The sequence below is a fragment of the Geotrypetes seraphini genome, chromosome 5 (assembly GCF_902459505.1).
Source record: "Geotrypetes seraphini chromosome 5, aGeoSer1.1, whole genome shotgun sequence".
Lineage (NCBI taxonomy): Eukaryota > Metazoa > Chordata > Amphibia > Gymnophiona > Dermophiidae > Geotrypetes > Geotrypetes seraphini.
In genome coordinates, this window is record NC_047088.1 from 251,222,599 (window position 1) to 251,239,324 (window position 16,726).

At 41.0% G+C, this 16,726-nt stretch overlaps 1 protein-coding gene across 3 annotated transcripts in view; it reads left to right on the forward strand.

Moving 5' to 3' along the window:
- Nucleotides 1–13,292, forward strand: part of LOC117361349 — a 141,312-nt gene extending 128,020 nt beyond the window's left edge. For all 3 annotated transcript variants that reach the window (XM_033946546.1, XM_033946548.1, XM_033946547.1), the window contains exon 8: nt 11,288–13,292. In XM_033946546.1, coding sequence (XP_033802437.1) covers nt 11,288–12,101 — 814 coding nt within the window. In that variant the 3' untranslated portion in view covers nt 12,102–13,292. The remainder of the gene's footprint in view (nt 1–11,287) is intronic.
- The last annotated feature ends 3,434 nt before the right edge of the window (nt 13,293–16,726 follow it).

Below are 16,726 nucleotides of genomic sequence, written 5' to 3' on the forward strand. Positions count from 1 at the left end.
GGGCTGCCATACTTCTGTTCAAATCTTTTTTTGAGATCGTTCAGATGTGAATGCTTTAATCACTCCACACAATTAGCTAATTCCTTGCCCAGCAAATGTAGCAACATGTTGATCTGTTCCTAGGAGGAAGATGCATATCTGCTATGGCATCCTTGAGATCAGCTTTCTATGCCGTGTAATGCTTGGATTTATCAGTGAACTGGATAAGTCCTTTAGCCTTCAGATCTTTGCAGGCCAAATAGTTTGCAAGGCCTTCTGAGTTTGAGGCTTTGGGCTGCTGTGGGATCTGTCCTATGGCCTCCTTTGAGGGCTGGTTCAGAGGGTGGCTTGCTCGGATGACTCTGGTTTGAATAGGGGGATGCTGAGCCGAAGTCCTCTGTGAGAGCAGCTGCTCGATTCTTTCTTGTGTCTCACTTCTGTGTAGTGCCAGGCTCTGTAGCTGAAGTGAAGCATCTTCCTTGGTACATATATCTGGAGTGCGAGCCAAGGGTAGTGCATCCGTATGCATCCAAGCCTATAGAGCACTGTGGTGACTGGTTGCCTCCAGGGTAAGTATTACCATGGGTTTACTTCTTGCAGGCACTTGTGAAGATGACGGCATGTCCTTAGAATACAAAGACTCTTTTTGTTTGGGTTGCTCTAGTTGCTAGTAGGTGCTGCACTCTGTAGCTGAAGTGAAGCATCTTTCTTGGTGTATGTCAAGTTTCAAGTTTATTTATAATTTGATTAATCGCCTATTCCAAATTCTAAGCGATGTACAAATCAGCAAAATACATAGTTAAAATATACATAAAATAAACATACATAACTAACAAAGGGACTAAGTCAGCAAAACATAATAAAAAAACTCATTTTCAAACACAGAGAAACAATAGGCAAGGAAAGAAATACAATCTAAGTAATGTAGGAGTCAACAATTAGAGGTTAAGAACAACAGGAAGGGAAAGACAAAACTGAATAGGAGGTTTAAAAATAAATAAAAGAGCAGTAAGCAATTCGATTAAATATTGAATGCATCTTTAAAAAGAAAACTCTTGAGTTTGCTCTTAAACTTTTCCAAATTCTTTTCCTCTCTTAAGTAAAATGGGAGTGAATTCCAAGTCTGAGGCGCCGTGATAGTAAAGATAAATTGCCGTCGAGTATTGATAATTTTAAGAGAGGGAATGACCAATAAATGTTGGTCATTTGATCTCAATAATCTAGAAGAATTATATGGTATCAATGCTTTATAAATAAAAGCTGAAGTTTTAAATTTGAGAGATTTGAATGTAAGCAAACATAATTTATATAAAATACGATGAGACACTGGAAGCCAATGAGCTTTTTGAAGTAAAGGAGTCACATGATCAAACTTCTTTGCTTTCATAATAAGTTTAATGGAAGCATTCTGGATTATCTGCAACCGCCTAATTTCCTTTTGTGCCATTCCCTTAAATAATGCACTGCAATAGTCAATTTTTGAGATAATCATTGAATGAATCAGTATATTCAATGATTTTGGACATAAAAATTTGGATATTGAGCAAATTTGGCGTAGTCTAAAAAAGGTAGCTTTAACAACATAGCTAACGTGGTCATGGTAAGTTAATTTTTCATCAAAAATCACCCCTAAAATTCTAATCTTATTTATCTGCTTAAGGGTGACACCTTTGATGGAAATTGGAAAGGCGAGTTTATGATTATCTTTCCAAGGGAAGAGCATAATATTTGTTTTATTGATATTAAGAGATAGTCTATTGGTGTCCATGTACCTAGAGCATGAGCCAAGGATAGTGTATCTGTATGCATCCAAGCATGTGGAACACTGTGGTGGCTGATTGCCTCTGAGGCATGTCGACCTCAAGGTTGTGCTGTTGAAGGACATGCATCCTTTGAACTCAAGGATCCCTTTGGTCCAAGCTGCACCTGTGCGCTAGTAGGTGCTGGGGTATGACCCAGTACGTAGTTTCTAGTTCATTGAATGGGAGTCTTCAGAGACAAGGCGGTCAAGCCAGCCAGCCCCGCCATCAAGCCTCGTGGCTGCCTCAAGCACTTTGGCTTTTGCCTGAATAGCAGCTGCTTTCTTCACCCGATGGAGCACATCCAAGGCAATTTCTAACTCTGCTTTTTTGTGCTCTTCCACTTTCCTGCGTGCAGTAGCCTCAGCCTCTTCTGTCCTGCGTTCAGTGGCCTCTGCCTCTTCTGCTGCCCTACATGCAGTGACCTCAGCTTCCTTCCTCTGCTGAGCTCTAACAATCACAGCTCTAGCTTGGACAGCAGCTGAGCTGGTGGTTGACTGACCTGATTGGTTGAATTTATGTGATTCAAAAGATCTGGATAACTTGGCTGTAAGCCTGGAAAAGGGAGAGTGCTGAAATGGCTTAGATGTAAGTCTGGAAGAGTGAGAGCACTGGGATATGCTACAGTTTCATTCTCCGGCAATGTTTTTTGAAGAGCTGCTAAATCGTCATCAATCGTTAAGTAAGCTTCCTACTAGTTTTATATACTTTTTCCCAGTTTTAAATATATTAATAAGTTAAATACTTTAGATAATATCTTTAAATATTTTAAGCTGAAGCACTTATCTTTTTAATGACTTCAGTTTCTGCTTCAACTTTGTCGGCTGGGGACATCTGCCGACATGTTTCACCATATCGGCTTTTCAAGGCGAAAACATGTCGGCGAAACGTGTTGGCAGAAAACATGTACGGCGAAAACACGTCAGCGAAAATATGTACGGCGAAACGTCGGCAGACATCCCCAGCCAACAAAGTTGAAGCAGAAGCTGACGTCATTAAAAAGATAAGTGCTTCAGCTTAAAACATTTAAAGATATTATCTAAAGTATTTAACTTATTAATACAGTGGTACCTTGGTTTGCGAGCTTAATTTGTTCCAGAAGCATGCTCGTAATCCAAAGTGCTCGTATATCAAAGCAAATTTCCCCATAGGAAGTAATGGAAACTCGGATGATTCGTTCTTCCCCCAACCCATATCCCTTCTTCTCTCTGTCTTGAGGTCCAACACTTCTCCCACTCCCCGTTTCAGCATTTCTCCCATCCCTTCCCCAACTAGATCCAGCATTTGTACTCCCCTCCATGATTCACCTTCAAGCCTGCCTTCAGCTACCTCCCACCAGCATCACAGCATTCCCCTCGGCCAAACTCCGTCCCCTTTTGATTCTACTTCCTGTTTCCGGTGGATGCAACATAGGCAAAGCGGTGGTGCCGGGTTAGTGGGTGCTGTGTGCCGATGTCCGCGAAGTAAAGGTTTGAAGCCGGTGGGGCAGCTCGGTTTGGGGAGTGACGCACACGTACGTGCTCGTTTGTCGAGTTAATGCTCGTTTTGCTTGTCTTGCAAAACATTCGCAAACCGTGTTACTCGCAAACCGAGGTTTGACTTTATATTTAAAACTGGGAAAAAGTATATAAAACTAGTAGGAAGCTTGCTTAACGATTGATGATGATTTAGCAGCTCTTCAAGACTACTGCATTTATTTCCAAAGATCCTAAAAGCGCTTACAGCATAGATTGAGCGTGGTAATATTGCAAGGACTTAGTAACAACTGAAGGAAAGTACAAGAACAAGAAAATTTAAAATTTGAGAGCCAGATAAGTTCTACAGTTTCATTCTCAGCATTCCTTCATAGCTTTCTTTTTTTGTTTGTTTGTTTGTTTTATAAATCTTTATTCATTTTCTTATGTTACAGCAAGTGGATTACATAAGCTCAATTAAAACTTGGATATACACACTTGATAAACTCATAATAAATATCAGTGAAACATTTTTTTTTTTTTTTGAAGCAAAATATAAAATACAGATTAATATATAAGAATTTTAAATTATATAATACATATTGAATATAATAGTTTCCCATCCCCTCCCCGCTCCCTTCCAGTCAATAATACATATTTTTATTGTATTCCCTTCTGTTATTGGTATAATAATTTAAATTATTGAAATATTTTGTAATAACCAGAAATATGCTCCCCTCCCTTTTCCCTTCCTATCACATATTTTAATTATGGGAAAATTTATCATTCTTTACAATAATCTGTTAATGGTCCCCATATTTTTTGAAATTTATTCATACAGTATATCCTTTTTGTGTTGCAATAGCGAGTTCCATTTTGTATATGTGGCATACCGAATTCCACCAGAAAATATAGTTTAATCTGTCATGTTGTTTCCAATTGAATGTGATTTGTTGTATTGCTATTCCAGTTAAAATAAATAGAAGTTGGTTATTACTTGATGAAATTTGACTTCTTGTTCTCATGGTTGTTCCAAATAATATAGTATCATATGTCAAGGCTACCGGATTTTCTAACATCCTATTAATTTGGGGCCAAATTGATTTCCAGAATGATAAGATAAATGGACAAAAGAATAAAAGATGGTCTAATGTCCCAACTTCAGTATGACAGTGCCAGCATCTATTAGATCTTGAGCTATCTATTTTTTGTAAACGAACAGGGGTCCAAAAAGCTCTATGTAGAAGAAAAAACCAAGTTTGTCTCATAGATGCTGACACTGTACATTTTAACCTCCAAGACCAAAGCCGTGGCCATTACTGTAGCTCTGCGTTCCTGAACTATTGGTGCTCCTTTTCCAAAAGGCTCTTCTCTGTGTTGGTTTTAGTTTAAGAACTGGATGTACTTTGCTACCCTCTGGTGACTGGATCGCAGTTACAATACATGGGCTTCACTGGTTATGTCCTTTTCCACCTTCTTCCACAGCATGGTTAGGGTGGCCAGGTGTTTTCCTTGTTCTGTTTAGTAAATTTCGAAAACTTTGGGGTTAGCTTGGTTGAAGCTGAGAGGGGTCTGTGAGTACCATGTCTACATAATCTTGTGGCTCAGCTTGTATGTTTTTTACAGCAAGTGCATTGATTAGTTCAAGCTGTGCAAGGTTGAATTCTGCAATTGTGTGTTTTTATTTGCCTTCCTTTGTTGTGTAGGGAATTAGCTCTTGTGTTAGAGGGAGCAGTTGCTTCTTTCTCTTTACTGACTTAAAGAAGAGGTCTGACTTCCACAGCCTGCCTGAAGTGTATTAGCTCAAATTTCACTAGTCCCAGAAGCCAGAGGAGGTGGGGGGGGGGAGGGGAGAGAATGGTTCTGAGTCGGGGCCCTTCGCAGTGAGTCTTGTCTCCAAGCAACCAAGAGTTCCCCACTCTCATTTGGAAGAGAGAATTCTTAGCGGCCAATCCAGGCCCCTAGTACCTAGCTCATAGAAACATAGAAACATAGAAACATAGAAAAAGCGGCAGAAAAGGGCTATTGCCCACCAAGTCTGCCCATTCCAAGTATCCCCCCCCTGAGTTTACTCCCTTAAAGATCCCACGTGAGTATCCCATTTTTTCTTAAAATCTGTTACGCTACTGGCCTTTATCACCTGGGGTGGGAGTCTGTTCCAATGGTCCACCACTCTCTCGGTGAAGAAGTACTTCCTGGGATCGCCATGAAACTTCCCTCCCCTGATTTTCAGCGGATGCCCTCTGGTGGTTGAGTGTCCCGTGAGCCAGAAGATATCATCTTCTGACTCGATGCGTCCCGTGATGTACTTATACGTTTCAATCATATCTCCCCGTTCTCTTCTTTCCTCAAGTGAGTACAGCCGCAACTTCTTTAGTCTTTCTTCATACGTGAGATCCTTGAGCCCCATGACCATCCTGGTGGCCGTTCGCTGAACCGACTCGATCCTCAGCACGTCCTTTCGGTAGTGTGGGCTCCAAAACTGCACACAGTACTCTAAATGAGGCCTTACCATGGCTCTGTACAACGGCATCATAACCTCAGGTCTCCTGCTGACGAAACCTCTACGGATACACCCCATCATTTGTCTTGCCCTGGAGGAAGCCTTCTCCACTTGATTGGCAACCTTCATATCCTCGCTAATGATCACTCCTAGATCGCGTTCCGCCGTAGTTCTAACCAAGGTCTCACCATTTAGTACATAAGTTCTACAGGGGTTTCTCCTGCCCAAGTGCATTATCTTGCATTTTTTAGCATTGAAGCTTAGCTGCCAAGTTTTTGACCATTTTTCCAGCAGTAGTAGGTCGTGTGTCATATTATCAGGTAATAAGCATCTGCCTACTATGTTACAAAGTTTGGCATCGTCGGCGAACAGTGATACCCTTCCTCTAAGTCCTTTCGTCATATCTCTTATGAATAAATTGAATAGGATCGGACCCAGGACCGATCCCTGCGGCACTCCACTGATCACGTCCGATGCTTTGGATGGGGTACCGTTTACCACCACCCTCTGAAGTCTACCGCTCAGCCAATCCCCAACCCATGTAGTTAGAATGTCTCCTAATCCCATCGATTTCAGCTTGTTCAGTAATCTTCGATGAGGGACGCTATCAAATGCTTTACTGAAGTCCAAATATACCACGTCCAGTGACTCTCCGGCGTCCAGTTGTCTGGTAACCCAGTCAAAAAAGCTCGATCCCAGATTTTATCTGCTTATCCTAGGAATAAGCAGTGGATTTCTCCAAGGCATCTCAATAATGGCCTATGGACTTTTCTTTTAGGAAATTACCTAAACCATGCTATACTAACTGATTTTGGAAAACAAAGGGAGAAATCCAACACAGTCTGCAGTGAACAAAACACAAACCAAAACAAAGAAAACTGCAGACAAATGTACAAGGATACAGGCTAAATTTATTATAACAAAGCTAAGAGTGCGGTTGATATTACTACCTTGAACCAAACCAAAGGACCCGACACGGTCCGTATTTCAATCAACACACCTTCATCAGGGGTCCCAGGTTGATAAGGTATCTCAGTGTTCTCCCCAGAAATTTTTTCCAGCCGGGTAGCATGAAAAAGTAGCCGGGTGGGGCGGGATGGGGAAATTTGGTGGTGGGGAAAATGAAAAGGTCCTTTTACTAAGGCTTGCTAGCCATTTTAAAACACGCTAAACGCTAACGTTTCCATTATAGTTTATAGATGCATTAGCGTTTAGTGTGCGCTAAAACAGCTAGCACGCCTTAGTAAAAAGATCACTAAATGTGCACTATTTTTATTAGTTAATTGTTATTAATTATTTTCCAATGCTCACTATGACTTTCTTTTTTAAGGTTTGACACTTAGGCAGTGTTCCAGTAGCATTTAAGCCACCCTTGGAAAAAGTAATGCAGATCCTCTTATTCCGAATAACTACTGGCCAGCATCAAACTTCCATTTCTTTCAAAACTACCGTACTTGAGAGAGTGGTATTCAACCGACTTCAAACTCATGTTGAATCAGTTAATGCTTTGCATCCCCGGCAATCTGGTTTTTGTTTAAGACATAGCACAGAGACAGTAGTTCCTGCCTTAGGGCTCCTTATATAAAGCTGCGATAGCAATTCTGCCACAGCAAATGCACTGAAGCCCATAAGAACTGAATGGACTTTGGTGCATTTGCCATGGGAGAATCGCTATTGTGGCTTTGTAAAAGGGACCCTTACTTAGTGAACTCCATACTAGTCACCTAGAGACCAATGTTTCTCAACTTCTTCAAGCCAAGTACCCCCCTAAGTCTAACAAATACCAACCAAGTACCTCAGTCCAAGCTCCGTCCCGGACCCCACTCCCATTATAATGGATCACCCTATCCAACTAATCACCCCTTCTTCGTTACCTCCCATACTAAATGCTTCTGTTCTGCCTTATCGAACACCGCAGTACGTTATCACCGCCGTATGTAATACTACTGTATGAACTCCGCTATATATATGTAACTTACAGCAAATGTAACTGCTCTGCAATTTGTAACCTAGCTGAAAAATAACTTCACCGTAAATGTAGCGTCACTGAAAATGTAAATGTTGCTATACCAAAAAAATAAATAAATTGTAACTTCACTGTAAATGAAGTTAACCGCATAGAACTTCCATGGTAATGCGATATACAAAAATAAAGTTATTATTATTTTTATTAGTACTAATTGAAATGCAGTTTCTTCCATTCATTTTTCATGTACACACAACCCTTCTGTACAACCATTAAAATACTCCTCCCCAATGTCAAAATTATAAAAATCCTATTAATACAAAAATAATAATAATGCAGAATACATTTATAAGTCCAACTTTAAAAGCAAGGATAAGCCTTCCCCAATACACCCCCAAACAATAAGATGTATAATCTAGAAAAGTGTTTCTCTACAGCACTGCAACTGCATCAATAACCCGAGGACTACCTTCCCCTCTTATTGTACCCACCAAACCTATTAACTTCAATGACCGGTATTTTCCTATAAATAAAATTTTACCTTCATATTGTACACTCTTGTATATTCCTGTCAACTTCAAAGACCTGTACATTCCTAAAATGTTAATTCCAATGATTTAATCGTTTGTAATCTTAATTAATTGCTGTGAACCGCCTAGAACTCTCTGGGTATGGCGGTATACAAAATAAAGTTATTATTATTATTATTACTAGGAAAACAATACCTTCCTTGAATAAGTCAAAGGATATTAAGGAGAAAATATGTTCATTCAGGTGCAGCAGAACAGAAAGATGCACACTAGTTCTAGTCATGGTACTCAAAAAACTCCCAACAAAACACATCCTTCAAAAAACGTGCTCAGGGTTTACAGTTTTTCCTCTATCTCCCTCAACAGCTCATCCTTCCACGTTACAACTTTGTACACCATTCAAAACACAGATGTCATAATCTAATGCACTTGTCTACGCCAGGCATCCTTGTCCATGCTGTATCAGCCTACTACAGATAAACTATAAAACTAAGCACAAAAACATTTTACCATCCCTTGCCTCCAACAAATCAGCATATCTAAGACCATAATGCCTTAAAACCTCATATTGCCTATATAGTGTTTACAGCTCACATTGGGCAGTTAAAAATTATCACATTCTTCAAGCACCCAATCCCTGCTCTATTAAATAACACCAGTTACAACCCTCCCACTGCAGAATCTTTTTTTTTTTTGGGGGGGAGGGCAAGGTCCCAACGGTTCATAGTTATTCACGCGCGGGACTTTAGCACGCTGACATTTCAGCGCAGACAAATCAGCACAAGACTCCAGCACGCCGCCTAAAAAGTTACTTTTAAAGAGCTCCGACGCGGGATGTGAGTGGGGAACCCCCCCCCCAGTTTACTTCATACTGTTTGCGCTGCCATTGGGGGGAGTTGTGGGGTTGGAGCCATCCATTATAGAGTAAACTTAACTTTTTCCCAATTTTTTAGGAAAAAGTTCAGTTTTCTCTATAATGACACCCCCCCCCCAACGGCAGCGCAAAAAGTATGAAGTAAAGTGGGGAGGTTCCCCCCCACGCCCCCATCAGAGCTCTTTAAAAGTAACTTTTTAGGCGGCGCACTGGGGTCTTGCACCGATTTGTCTGTGCTGAAATGTGGGCGCGCCGAAATCTCACGCACTTTTGTCCTATCATCGGTCGGAAGTAGCTTTCACTATGTTTTATGTTCCCAAATACCTGTAAACATAAATAAATAAATAAATAAATGTGCTTAGACTTCCAGGAAAGAGTTAATCCTAAATACCAGAAAGTTACAGGCAAATAATGAATCAGTTTAGTCACAGTGGCATTCAGCGTCTTACCTTCTGGGGCTCCAGCTGTAACGGCCTTGGGATAGTTGTGTCTAGTTAGCAGTTCGGGGTTTGTGGGCGCTGCCAGAGCCAAGCTGCAGTGGGCAACAGGAGCCGGGCAGCCAGAGCCATGGCTGCTGTGGTGCCAGCCAGAGCCATGGCTGCTGTGGTGCCAGCCCCGGTGCTGGGCATCTTCCTCTTCCCCCGTAGCCACTTGACTTGCCCCAAACCGATGCTGCGCAAGAGCTGCCGAAAGCCTTGCACCGTCAGCTTGTCGCCGTAGCGTGTGAAAAGCACGTGCAACTGCCGCCACCGAACCAGCAACGCCCACTCCCGGTCCACGGCCAGCTCTAGCTCTACACTGTTTCTGCCACTGGCCGCACAACGAGAACAAGGGCTGAGAGATGAGCATCGACAGCATCAGCCCTGCCCAGCCGTCCCTTCCCTCCCAGCTCAACACATCCGTCGGCAAAGTCGCTAGGCAAATCGTAAGCTTCCCTCCATAGGTCAGCAACAGAGGAAAGCTTACAACTTGCTTCGGGCCTTCCTCGTTGCCGGGTCCTGCCTTCATGGAAACAAAAAGTAGGCAGGACCCGGCAGCGAGTTGTAAGCTTCCATCTGTCATTGACCAGTCTCCTGCCTTAGCCCGTAGCGAACTCATGCTTCAGGGCTCTAAGGTGTGCGTGCCGGCTTCCCTTCTCTTCTTCCCCCCTCCCCCAGACATAACTTCCGGTTTCGGAGGGAAGAGAAGGGAAGCCGGCACGCACATCTTAGAGCCCCGAAGCATGATTTCATGTCTCCAAGCCGGTGAGAGGTGTTTTTTGGGGGGATTTTTTACGTTGAGCAGCGGCGGCTGCAGGATTCCCAATAGATGACAGCCGGGCGGTCATCTAAATTAGGCAGGCGGAGCACCCGGCTAAAAGGCCCTGGGGAGAACACTATCTAATAAAATCGCAGATCAAATATTAGCCTGTTTAAAAAGAGAAATACTGAGATTGATGTACGGCTGTTATTTCTCTTTTTGAACAGGCTCTTCCTCTAATCCTTCCTACTTCTCAGGGCCAGATTTTCTGTAGTTTCCGTTTCTCCTACTATGCTTTTATCCTCCTCTGCAGGAATGGCAATTCCCCTTTCTGTCTTACAGCTCTGGTACTCCACTCTTTGTTTCTCCATGTACAATGATTAGGCTAGCCGGGGACCCTCTTCCCCTTGCTGTGTGATCTGATGGCCAGGGAAGTAGATGTCAAAGACAAAAGAAAGACTAACTTGGATTTTATACCAGTAAGATGGTAGGACAAGAGGGGTCTCCTCCCACCATTACTTCACTTGTTCCAGAAACCATGGGGATATTTACAAGTCAAAGTCCAGAACTTAAGTAGAGCCTCTAGAAGTCTCGGCCAACTACTCATCAGAAACTTATATGTGCTTGTCTCCTATTTGAAAAAGTTATTTGAGGTATATAAGATAGCCATGTATATATTTCTAAAGAGCTGTGATTTATAAAGCACTTTGTAATGAAAGGTATATCAGTGGAAATTACTAATACCATACCTTTTCACCTATAAGTATCTCATGAGACTTGTAACTGAAAACTTGATATGAGGAAGAAGAAATTGAAACCCAGAAAATAATGTATTTTGAAAAAGGATTTGACTAGGATCATAATTCAAGATGAATGAATGTTGAAGTCTATCATGAGATGAAAGAGTAGTAATACATAGTCTCTTATTTTTTGTCTTTTGCAGAATATTTCTTAATGTTTCTCAGAATGATAACACGATACTTCGTCGCATGAACCTGAGATCTTTCTTGATGGCTCCATTACAAAGAATTACTAAATACCCTCTTCTACTGACCAGGATTGTAAAAGGTACAATAGAGTATCACCCAGACCACAGCAACCTATGGGAAGCCAAGAGTCGTATTGAGTCTCATCTTGAGCACATTAACATGAAAACTAAACAGGAGGGGAATTCATGGACACTTCGTTCTTTTCGTCGAGAAAGCAGAAAGAACAGAGAAGTTATCAACATAGAAATGAGAGAAATAGCTATTAAAAGTGTTGGGTGGTTGAGAGAGGAGACACGTTTTATTATGGAAGGATCTCTGCAACTTGCCCAACCTACTGATGGTCATTGGCTCAAAAAAGGGAGCAAAGCCCTGAAATTCCAAAACTTGCAAGTCCTTTTCATGGTCAGTGTGAAGAGAACATCAGAATCCAGTCTGGAAGGGCATTTTTCTGAAACTACACCGTATCATGGGCCAGTGAAAGATGCAGTACTTGTGCTCATACGAGACAAGAATAATGGAAAATTTAATTTACTCAGGGAACCCCTTCGACTCAGTAATTGTGTTGTCTCCAAAGATCCTGATTGTGATGATACTTTTGAACTGCTGGAGATCAGGCGAGAGGCATTTGTATTTCGGGACGGTGACAAGGCACAGACTCATCACTGGTTTAGACAAATTAAAAGGTATTCAAGAGAACTGGGCTCTTGGAAGAAGCGGCGGAATGCTCTGCCCAATATTATGATAAGCACAACTCACATCAGGTCTTGAAACTTATGGATGGTGTCCTACTACATATTTTTATTAAATCAGAAAGCACATGTAGTAGTATCATCGTAGCACAAAAAAAGAAAAGATCCAGTAAACTCTCAGTTAACTGATTTATGTAGAAATTTTTGTTCTTCAGATTACTGAAGTTGTCCTGGGATACCTAAGACTGACTGTAATTAATATTTATTTTTATTCTGACTCTCTGTGCTTAAAATGGGATAGATCAAGCTTATGTGGTTCTCTGAGATTGGGATAGAGACAGATAACTCATCACAAAGTATTACACTGATAAACATTTGTTATAACCTTCCTTGTGTACTATAAATTATGCTGAAGAATTGTGCTAGGCAACATACTGAAAATCATGATTAGGTGAAACTCATCAGTGTTAGCATTTGATTCTTTAGTAAAACCAAGGTCAACTTTTTTCTAATTAATAAAGACAGAATATTAGGCAGTTTAATTATTTTTTATTGCAAACTTTTGACTGATTATTTTCCTTGTCCCTTCCTATCCTTTTGCTCTTGCCCCTGGAGGATACATGTTTTATTCATAGATTCCTAGTGAACTCAATCAAATTGTTCTTTTGCAAAGTCAGATTCACACTAACTGAAATGGAGATAAGTACATGGCAAATATAAAACAGGCTAGAACAGAAATCTCTATCCATTGTGATTTTAAAAGTATTTTACATCTTAATCAATTTGCAAGCAAACATACAGAGAATAAAGGTGATGTAAAAAATGTCTTACTGAAAAATGGGGATGCATTATCAGTGCTACATTACTTTATGTGATTATTTAGAATGTAAACTAGTGAATAACATTTAAATAAAACAGCTTAAAGTTTAAACTATTGTAATTTGACATTATAAAACTGTTTTACAATTAACTTCTAGTGATGTTGACTATATTATGGACAGTTTTTTTAAGTGCTATTACAAGCATATTTCTAATATTTTATTCAAAAACTAAAATATTGTGGGGAAAGCTGCTTACCAGACTTCTACATTTATAGGATAATTTTGTATAGCAGAGGAGTTAGACTGGCCTCAGTTGGTGGTATGGTCAGAGACTTAGAGGGGCATTTTCAATAAATTATCTATAAGTCCAATTTTGGACATTTCCCGCAAGATATCTAAAATATCAAGCAGAAGAAATGGCCATTTTGGAACCCGCAGGACATCCAACTTTTTTTTTCCAAAAATGACTTGCTAGACATCTTAGCCTAGCCAGGCATCTGTCTTTTTTTGGCTTTTCAAAAAAATAGGACATCCAGATGAAACATGTCCAAAACAAACCATTTGCGTGTAAGAGGGGGCCAGCATTTTTAATAGACTGGCCACACAGACATGCCAGCAGAGCAGCAGGGCACCTTAGAGGGCACTGCTGTGAACACATAGAGGGTGCCATATATGCATCTTACCATAACCCAGATCCCATTCTAACCACTACATTTATGGTGGAAAAGGCCAGTCCTCCAAAACCTACTATACCCACCTAACACCCCAATAGCACTTGTGGCTGCAGCTGCCACCTATATGACAGTGCAGTAGGGTTTTGGTGGGCTCACCCTTTCCACCAAAAATGTAGTGGGTAGGCTGGGATATGGTCCTGGATCCCCCTCTCTATGGTTCACACTGACCACCAGGGTACTCCAGACACCTGCTTGCTTCTCTACTAGGATTTCCCATGTGCTGCTGTAGAGACAGGTATGTAGTTTCATTCAGATCTTTGGAGGGTGAGAGGCGGTCAGTGACCAGTGGAGGATTATGGGTGGGTCATGACTTATGAGCCATTTGGTTACCTTTTTGGCCTTTATTCACTTTTAAAACAGGTCTAGCTCCGAACATCTAAATGGCAACTTGTATGTCTTAATAAATGTTTATCACCTTAAGACATCCAAATGCTATGCACACCCATAATATGCCTCTAATATGCCTCCTTGAACTTTGGACGCATTAGAGACAAAGCACCTACCAAGACATTTAGAAAGTTAATTTCAAAAATGACTACTTGGTTGTCTTGGTAAGATGTCCAAGTGCCACTTTATGCCATTTTTTGGGACATCTTTCTTTTTTGAAAATTAGCCCCATAGTAACATATAGATAATGGCAGACCTGTATGGCCCATCCATTCTGCCCAAGATAAATTCATTAGATATGATTTGATACTACATATGCATACTTGATTTGTCTGTGCCTCTTTCAGAGCACAGATCATAGAAATCTGCCCAGCATTGAGCCTTTCATTCCATAGTTCCTCCTGCACAGACCTAGGCCTTCCCCACCTTGCATTAATTGAAGTTGATTATAGTTCATGATAAACATCCTTTACGAGCATAGTCATAGATGCTGGACCAAGACTCTTCATCCAACAATTCCCTTAGCTATTCTTACCGTTTTCCTCGCGGAGTGCGATTTGCTCATTGGATAAAGCTTCTCCAGCATCCCATAGATTTAAGATAAGAGTCATTGCTTAGATTGGGATTTAAACACCATTTCTCTGTGCAGACTCTCCTTAATAAGAGGATTTTTGAAGAAAATCAAAGGAATTTTTACATTCAACAGTTCTTGTATGTGAGCAGACAACAGAAGTGTCTTGATAATATACAGCATGACAGCCCCATCCTCTCCAATGTTGTCCAGAGGAGAGTAAGTACCATGCAGGCCATGAATGATAATCCTTCAGTAAATTGAAAAGACAAACAAGTTTTCCCAAGGCCAAGGAAATTCAAGACCCAAAAGTCATCAGGAAAGGTCATGGCCACACTGTTTGGGATCAGATCTTCCAATGGGCCAAACAGGTAATGCAGAATACTACTGTAACTTGCTGTGCCAATTAAAGGAGGCATTGAAAGAGAGATAAGTTGTGGAAAGGTGTTCTCTTTTTGCAAGACAATGCACTTGCTCACAAGGCTGGAAAAATGATAGATGTTTTGATGCAGTTGAGGGTTCCAATGCATAATAAACCCTACACACATCTTGCTCCATCTATTTTCTGTTTCCAAACCTTAAAAAGAGTTTGAAAGTTTGAGTGATTCGGAGGCGATTGCAGCAGTGGAGTATTTCTTTAGAAGGGTTACAGAAACTTCAGACATAATGTGCCAAGTGTGTTGAACTTAGGCGTGAATAGGTGGAATAACTTCTAAGTTTCATGGCTCCATGCCATTCCCTTCTTAGTTGGGCTGAGAACTTTTCAGCATCTCCTCGCACTAACTGTTCTCTCACTCATCATCATCTCCCCTTTTTGACCTCTTCCAGAATACCCCTCTTTCTCTCATCACGCTATATATCCCTTTACTTTTCTCTCTATCCCCTAGCATCCCCATCTCTCTTCCCTCCTGCCCTGCCATGGAAATCTTTCATCCTCTCTCCCTATGGTCCAACACCTCTCCCTCTATTTTCTGTTATTGTTCTCTCCCCCCCCCCCTTGATGATGATGAACATATGTTATAATGCTCTTGTATCGTTCTATGGTACAGCTACACCTTGAATACTGTATGCAGTTCTGGTCACCATATCTCAAAAAATATATAGCGGAATTAGAAAAGATACAAAGAAGGGTGACAAAAATGATAAAAGGGATGGGACGACTTCCCTATGAGGAAAGGCTAAAGTGGCTAGGGCTTTTCAGCTTGAAGAGACAGCTCAGAGGTGATAATAGAAATCTATAAAATAATGAGTGGAGTGGAAAGGGTAAAAATGAATCACTTGTTAATTCTTTCCAAAAATACTAGGATTAGGGGACATGCAATGAAGCTACAGACTGGATGAACCATACAGGACTTTAGCTACCGTCATCTACTATGTTACTATAGAAAAAAAAAAAATATAAGTAGATCAATAACTTCTTTCTTTGTAAGTTAAGGGAAAGTAATCTGTGCCCAGTTCACCCTCTAAAACAAAATTTCTCCCCTCAAAAGACACAGAGGGCAATGTGCAGCCATATATAAAAAGCTTGAGAGCTGCTGCTGCTGCATGAGTACGACCTTAGCATTTCTTTGCTACTTCAGCTTGTCTGAGGTGTTCTTTGCTCACATGTTTAAAGACAATAGACTGTTTTCAATCCAATTCTTTATATGTGAGTTTGCAAACTGAGATGGATAACCTGGACATACAGGCCTACCTTGTGTATGCTGGACACTACAGATCTATATTTTCCCATAGCCAGGCCCGGCCTGTACCTTGTTGTCTGTGAACACATGTATCCTTTGCATTGCTAACACAGCTGACCTCTGCTACAAAGTTTTTATCTCCATTCCCTGCTGGGAGGATATTTCTCCAAGGTTCTGCTGAACTGTTATCAGTGCTGTATGACTTCATATGCCAGGCACCCTGGAAAGCCATAAAACATTTATAATGAGCAAGGATCCCTGCAGGACGATGTAGGTGTAGCAAGATGAGAGAACTTGGTACCAAAACATTCTCCGAACCGAGTTATGGGAAACAAGCAGCTGGATTGTTGAAAGGTCTCCTTTGCCAACTTTCAGCATACAAGGAAGGACACCATCCTGAAGATGCACAGAATTGTAAAACAACTAATTAGCATCTGCAAAGTGATAATGATCTCAGAGCTGGAGAAAAAGTTCACCAAGAGTTCTCTGTTTCTGCAAGCCCCCCCCCC